Source organism: Berghia stephanieae, chromosome 1 (genome assembly GCF_034508935.2).
Source record: "Berghia stephanieae isolate SIO BIC M18660-M18661 chromosome 1, UCSD_Bste_1.3, whole genome shotgun sequence".
Taxonomy (NCBI): Eukaryota; Metazoa; Mollusca; class Gastropoda; order Nudibranchia; family Aeolidiidae; genus Berghia; species Berghia stephanieae.
The window spans coordinates 18,965,861-18,973,722 of NC_088360.1; the positions used below are offsets into that span (position 1 = coordinate 18,965,861).

At 35.7% G+C, this 7,862-nt stretch overlaps 1 protein-coding gene across 2 annotated transcripts in view; it reads right to left on the reverse strand.

Annotated features, from left to right (window-relative positions):
* Positions 1-130: 130 nt before the first annotated feature.
* The window catches only part of LOC144969919 (acid-sensing ion channel 1A-like), a 17,234-nt gene continuing 9,502 nt past the window's right edge, over positions 131-7,862 (reverse strand). Inside the window, exons 5-6 of one of the 2 annotated variants that reach the window (XM_078908999.1) lie at positions 7,131-7,320; positions 131-269 (exon numbers count right to left, since the gene is read on the reverse strand). In XM_078908999.1, the coding sequence (XP_078765125.1) occupies positions 213-269; positions 7,131-7,320 (247 nt within the window). In that variant the 3' untranslated portion in view covers positions 131-212. Of the gene's footprint in view, positions 270-4,668; positions 6,430-7,130; positions 7,321-7,862 lie in introns of those variants that run through there. The other variant, XM_078908991.1, reaches the window with a different exon arrangement.

Genomic DNA, 7,862 nt, shown 5'->3' on the forward strand with positions numbered 1-7,862 from the left:
TACACTTCTATGTTCAAGGTATCAATCCAGGTTCGGAAGTCATCATCACATTTGTTGATGGTTTCAAATCCCCTTCAAGTTTTGTCTCTGGGCAATCTAGTACGAGGTGGTTTGCATCTTGTGGTGCTTGGTTGCACTTTGGGCATGTTGGTGATTCTTGGAGCCCCCATTTGTGCATGTTGGCAGCTGTTCTTGTATGTTTTGACCGTAGTCTATTTGCAGCTACCCAGTATTTTCTTGGTTGATCCTGTAGACCTGGGAGCCCAGTCCTAAATTAAAAAAGAAAATTGAAACAAATCTGAGCCACATATTGAAATACTCGTATTTGGCATTATCGATGGTCAAAATAATGCAATGCTTTTCTCTGTATATTTTTACTCCCTTTTTTTTGGGGGGGGGGGGGGGGGGGGGGGGCAAACAGGTAACCCTGAAACGTCAATCAATTTTCAGCAGTGTTTTGTTTCTTGGGTTTTATAATATATTCTTTGTTTTAAGTCACTCAATCCTAGAGATTTTTCCTTCTTTCCAAAATTGGAAGAAAAAAAATGTATTAAAAATGAGCATGTACATATATATTTTTATTCTACTATCATTAACATGTAAAAACTAAAAACATTAACGTTGATACTACGCCTATAATTTGTCTCAGAAAAATGTAATAAATAGGCATTGGGTAAAAGTAACCTGGGTAAACTACGGATATAATCGGTGTTAGGGTTGAGTGAGTTAATCGCCTGAGTTTATAGCTTCAGGAATCTTAATAATTTAGTAATTGTATCATACAATATGAGATGTTTTGACAATCAGTAGACTCAATGCAATATACTTCTAATTAAACCAAAGAATTCTACCAAACCACTCTATGCCAAAACCGTAGCCAAAATATAATGAAATACTTATTTTAACTCAGAAAAATTCTAGTAAAATTTTGGCATTTTACTACCACCATCATCAACACCACCTATGTCACAATAAGATATGAAGTGAATAGAAAAGTGCCAGAAGACAATAGAGAATAAAAATTTTTATATTCTCTATTGTCTTCTGGCACTTTTCTATTCACTTCATATCTTGTTGTTACCAACATAAGTGCCTGCTCCACTCACTTTTCTGAATTAAAAATTCACACTATGTCACAATAATAACAATTATTATTATAATCATCAACATTATCATAACTACCATCATCATCATCATCACCACCATCATCACCATCATCATCATCATCATCATCATCATCATCATCATCATCATCATCATCATCATCATCATCATCATCATCACCATCATCATCATCATCATCATCATCATTATCATGATTAAGAAAAAAAGACTGTGATATACAAATGATTTTATTGTCTTCGAAATTATAAGCAAACACTGTGATAAGGATTGATAGATTTGAACTTAAAATGTCAAATTCATGGAATATATTACATTGTATCATGTGTTACGTTTACAAACAAATTAGATTTACACAAGATGGTGTAGATTATTGGAATATATACCTATGGAGTTGGATGACTTATTTTTTTTCTCACCCAAAAATAAAATAAGCACTTGTTTCGATAACCAAAATGATAATGTCTATTCATCAGAGAAGGGCATTTCGTGTTTGTATTAGAATTCATTCTGATTACCAAAATGATAATATCCATTCATTAGAGAAGGGCATTTCGTGTTCGTATTAGAATTCACTCTGATACCAAAATGATAATATCTATTCATTAGAGAAGGGCATTTCGTGTTCGTATTAGAATTCACTCTGATTACCAAAATGATAATGTCTATTCATTAGAGAAGGGCATTTCATGTTCGTATTAGAATTCATTCTGATTACCAAAATGATAATATCTATTCATTAGAGAAGGGCATTTCGTGTTCGTATTAGAATTCACTCTGATTACCAAAATGATAATGTCTATTCATCAGAGAAGGGCATTTCGTGTTCGTATTAGAATTCATTCTGATTACCAAAATGATAATGTCTATTCATTAGAGAAGGGCAGTTCATGTTCGTATTCGACTTCACTCAATCTTTTTTCTTAAAAGGGTTATATAAAGAATTATGTCTTTTATTTTTTACACATAATGAAAAATAGATCTTTAAAAAATCTAACTGCCATGTCGGGTGAGGCTCAATATTTCAAAGACATGATTTTATTTAAAATGGTAAAAGAGTTGAAAATTTGCGTATTTATTGTTGATATTTTTAAAATGTTTTTTAATGTTTATTTTGGAAGGTTGTTATTGCTGATACGTATTAGATTTTGACATGCTGGTTTGTGTGTTCAAATTAAAAAGACAAAAACTTAAATGAAAAGATGAACCATTATATTGTGTATACAAAGTTTAGGTTTGAATCTATTACAAACTGAAATGTATCATTCTTTAACCTAGAAGTTTTGAAAATAACTAATTTTAAACCATTTTTTGTCTTCATTAATGTTAGTTACCTTTTAAATTTGCTGTTTTCTTTCGCCATTGTAAGTTCAGCTTAGAGTGTGAAATAAAAGAATTATAATTAATTGTCAATTGTGACACATGAACATTTTATTATGAAAGGATTTTTTTTCTCTGATTCATGTCACAAGTGCAATTGAGCTTTTTTTTATATAGCGCAATATCCACTAAACAGGCCCAAAGCGCTTTACAAGGAGTCGCTGACCAACAGCGACATGTAACATGAAGAATTTTTTTTCCCCGGACAAAGACAACGTTGTTAACGGCTAGGTACTCATTTTACACCTGAGTACAGTGAGAAAATGTGAGTAAAGAGCCTTTTCCAAGGACTCAACTATGCGCAAGCGAGGCTCAAACTCAGGACCTTCCGATCCGAGCGTCATACCACTTGACCGCATAGCCGCAATTGAGCTGTAGGTATAGACTTCTCAAGGACGATGGGGAAGGATGGAGATTGGGATGCGATCCTTTGAACAGGTATTCTTAATCAACTCACTGTTCTACCCCTTGAAACCTCTTATATCATTATTTATCACTTTCCTGTGGCTTTGTTTCCTTGTTCTGAAACAAAACATGCCTGGACCATTCTTTTGGACGTGCTGGGGTGTATACAGATGGATTCTATAACAAATGGTAATATTTCCTCTTTGAAATTATCTACCCATTACATATATATATGCTATTGTTCGTTATTAATCTTGCCTTGAGCATTTCTATAGCTCGATCAATATCCACTAAACCTGATCAAGGCACTTTACAAGAGCAACACTTAATATATAAGATGATACATGATGCTTGTTAGGCGATATTACATTTTTTTTGACAGAGACAACCCTGTTAACGAACATGTATTCATTTTACACCTGAGTATGGTGAGAGAGCCTTTTCTAGGGACTCCGCTATGCGCCACTCAGAGCGGGACTCGGACCCTGGACCATACAGCTGCACACATATAGTGTATCATATAAACGTTTTCGTGTTCACCGTTTAACAAAGACCTTATGATTATGTCTGTTTGAGATTTCCAAGTGGTCTCAGACCAAATACACTGGTTGGGGTTCCTGGCCTCCCATAGTGGGCAGGGTGGCACTTACTATGTCTTCTATCCCTGTATATCTATTTTCCAATTTGCTTTTTGTCTTTGTCTTGGAATGAGATTACTTGGTTTTGTCCTGGCCCTGGCCGGATACCCTGGCTGGGAGGGAAACAGTCAAATGTATAGTTAGTTTTGGGAGATGATATTTTTTTCCTTGTAAATCATCTCTCTGTTATGCACTGTATTATGTTTTGTTTATGTATTATATGATTTGTAAACATTTGAGTGTATTCCTCTTAGTGGGGACCTGTGCTTGTGTCTGATGAGACTTGTAGGTGATCTCAAACTAAGTACACTGATAGTGTGCTCTTGGAATCTACAACTGTTGCCTATTTGAACCAATTCTCCTTTGTCTGCCTTATTCTTGGATGCTTTAATTGTAATTCTAAAACGTTTTACTATCCCATTTTCTTCCTTTTTACTGTGTTGCAAGCGCCGTAAAACCCTTAAAAACAAACAAACATTATGCTATTTGAGATTTCCAAGTGGTCTCAGACCAAATTATACACTGATATACATATTTTGCGTTGATCTACCTTCACCCGCTTTTTAAATTACTTCCCTTTTCCCTACCGGTTCCTGATTGCTTGATTTTTTGACAATCTCTTCACCATCCTTTTTTTTCTGGTGCATGATGGCCTAAAAGTTTCTTGACAAGCTTTTTGAAACTCAAACTTATAAATAAATCTAGAATTCGATCTAACTACTCCTATCAGAAAGGTATCCTGCTAGCTCAGTTGGTAGAGCACTCGCTTCACAGACAAAAGCACAGAGATCAATCCCGGGTGAAGTCGAGTTTTTTTTCTTTCTTTTTTTTTGTTGCGATTCACCTTTTCACCTAGCAGTGATTGGGTAGCTGGGTCTGTTATGTCTAGTTTAAAGTACTTTGCAATGGACTAGCGTCTTATCCAAAGGGTAGCAAGCAATTGCTATTGTCTATTTTACGCTATAGAACCTGGAATAAACTCCGGTTCTATAGATCTAATGGCTCTGAAGGAATACTTTGCTTTACTCCTCGTAGAGACTCGCAGTCCCAAATTGATTTAACAAATGGAAATAACTTGGCAAATTTTAATTGGCTTAGGAAAAAAGGGGAACAGATAAAAATAACGCTGGTTAGTAATTTATTAATTAAGTACAATCAGTTTTCATAAAGATACTTATCTTTTCCCTGGAGCCAGTAGAGTTGTATGTCACATTTAGTCGACATTGAAATAAAGTACAAACACCACGACAGATATTGATTTTAAATAAATTATACAAACATATCTAAGATATGAAAATGATAAAAACAGATCCGGATAGTATCCAAGAAGGTGCTGAAAAAGGCTTGGATTGATGCCAGGGACACACACACACACACACACACACACACACATACACACACACACACATGCATACAATCGCATGCACCCTGCACATAAATAAAGCTAAATAAATAAATAAAAACACTCGGAGATTATTATCTACCTTTCATTTCTTCACAAGAGATAAATTCTCCCATTCATTTTATCACTTCCGTTGCTTGTTCCATTCATATTACACATGTATACAAACAAACAAACACACGAACGCACACACACATACAAACAAAACAAAAAGACAACAACAAAAAACTCGACTCAAAAACCTTGTACATATTTTGCATTCTATCTTATAAACTTCATATAGCACGAATTCGATTTTTACCATTGGCAGTTTGATTTCTTGCATCCTGTGGAAACAAAATTATTTATTACAAGCTGAGCCGTGGCCTTCGACAGTATCTTGATTTCGAACCCCGTGGTTCAAAAAGTGAAACACTACAAATTCGTACAGAATCGTTTCATCATTCATCACAACCTCAGACAATCAAATCAATCAAAATTGAAAACTTATTTCCAATATCATACTTTACGTCGAATATGCCAAAGGGAGAACCCGTGTTTCAATTGAATTATAAACTGTGTTATACACAATGATGTTATTGATGTTTCTACCACTACACACAACAAAACTAAGCAATTCAGTCACGAAACATCAGATTGTTTAAATATCCGAGCATACAGCGTAAGCAAATTACTACTGTAAAGCCTAGCAAAGCACAAATCGGCTTATTCTGTACACTCAATCTTATCTGCTTGTTCTTTACAGATATCTAGATTTGTTCTAACTTAACGTGTAGTTTAAACTTTGGTTGCGTCGGAATTTCGAGAAGAACTACAAGGACTTAGGCAAAGTTTACCGACAAAGTCCCAACCAAGTTCCAAGAATTCGATGGCTGTCATAAGGGAAAATCCCATCCACAAGCCCAGCTGACCCCCGAGGTCAGAGAGGAGCTTGTTCCAGTTGTAAGCCGGGTATGCTACAATTGACTTTTCCGTCATTGTTTCGTAATGCACCTCGAGTCTCACGTAATTCATTCTTAACTGATCTGTGGTGACAACGCCAGTAATATTTCGTTCTTTCCTCACCTTTGCAGCTTTCTTATTGAAATTATCAACATATTTTTCACTTGGCCATGCTGCCACTGAGTAACTAGTTTGATATATTATTTCATGACATGGCGGCCAGCAAACTTCACTACACCCAAGGGTCCCTGAAAGATAATTAGTGCGCACTTGTTTGTGGCACTCTAGAACGTCTTTTTGGGTCATGTTGCATTCATACAAAGGGTTGTTCTCACTTGAGAAACACGGGTAGCTGATATCACAGCACTGGCAGCTGGACTGCAATTCATTCTGGTAGCACGTCTTCTCACAAGCCATTTGAGAGTAGCCGTAGGAATGCCCGTTAAATAATTCACTCCGGAACATATTGATGTCATCATAGTTTGTTTCTGATGCTCTGAAACACTTTCCCCACGGTTGAATTTGACGTTCAACTTCAACCTGATGAAAGCAAAGACATTTAATGAGATTAGATTTTCATAGTAAAGGTTTCAAAGCGGTTGTCACTAAAATCTTTAACTGCAAGGGTGAATTTGTTTTTAGATAATAATTTTGGCCATTGAACACACACACACACACACACACACACACACACACACACACACAAAAGAAAAAAATAACAAGAAAAATAAAAGATAAAAACACGATCCGCCCTTCTTGCTCTGGGGATATCAATAATAACAAAGTAATTGCCGTGACGAAGACCACTCTGGTCGAAACAGAAAATAGAACTGGAATCAAATGAAACACTACGTATGCCCTTGTTCTAAAACGTGTCGGGTGATGTGGGTGTTTTTCTTGTATTGCAGTTGATTGCAAGTGATGAGGTTGAGGATCTTTATTATCGAAATATATTAATCCTCTCCTTACCACCTGCAGCAAAATCGTCACATTTGTTACGACACAATATATATTTTTCTTATTCAAATTAATTGTGTACATCACAAGCGTTGAAGAATGATCTTTGTTTTATTAATAAGAACATAAAATTGTTTGTAGAGAGTTTGTTTGAGTTAAAAACAATATCAATTTTTCTGCTGGGTAAGCCTGCCATTTTGGGAAAATACTGAAAATGATCTGTAAGGAAAGAATTAACTTAATGCGATTTGCCTTGTGTGCGTAGGTGATTGTACTCAACTTACCTTCCTGAGCCCGACACTGGTGGCAACACCAGGTCTGACAATGATTCCATCCTCGTGAGCGAAAGGTACCACGTCAGGTGGATGGATGAGCAGTTTGAGACCAGCAGCAGGAGTAAATGGGAGGTACTCGTCTTGCTGTACATCTAGCTCCATAATGAGTCCATTTTTGTTGCCAGCACGGAAAGATACCCTGTTGACAGGGATAAGGAAAAGAGATTGGCACAGCTCTTTGCAGAAGCATTTATTGTCTCTCCTTTTTTTTCTAATTCTTACTAACACACACACACACACACACACACACACACACACAACTCCCACACAGATCAATTTCTTTTCCTTACTCGACCAGCTACTGTGCTCAATAAGGAAGTTTTGGTAATTTCAAGATAATCGATATCATCGCGAAGTCCCAGTTTTTAGAGTTTTTGCTAAGATTGGGTCATAATTTAAACCGATCGATATTTGAAGGACGAGTTTCCTGGCCACATTTTAAAATGTTTTCCCAGAATACGACAGTTATCAAGTGAATGCTTCATTAATCAATCCCAACTTTATCAATTCTATAATTTATGACCGAGATTTATAAGCCTCAAAAGGGTATTATCTATGTCGGGTTGATTTGATCACAAAAATGAAATTTGTGTTTAGAATAATGTATAAACTTCATTAGTCTATAATCTATTTTGTTATCGAGAATGACTTTCGTTTTTTTTTAACTTTTAACTCTTGTTT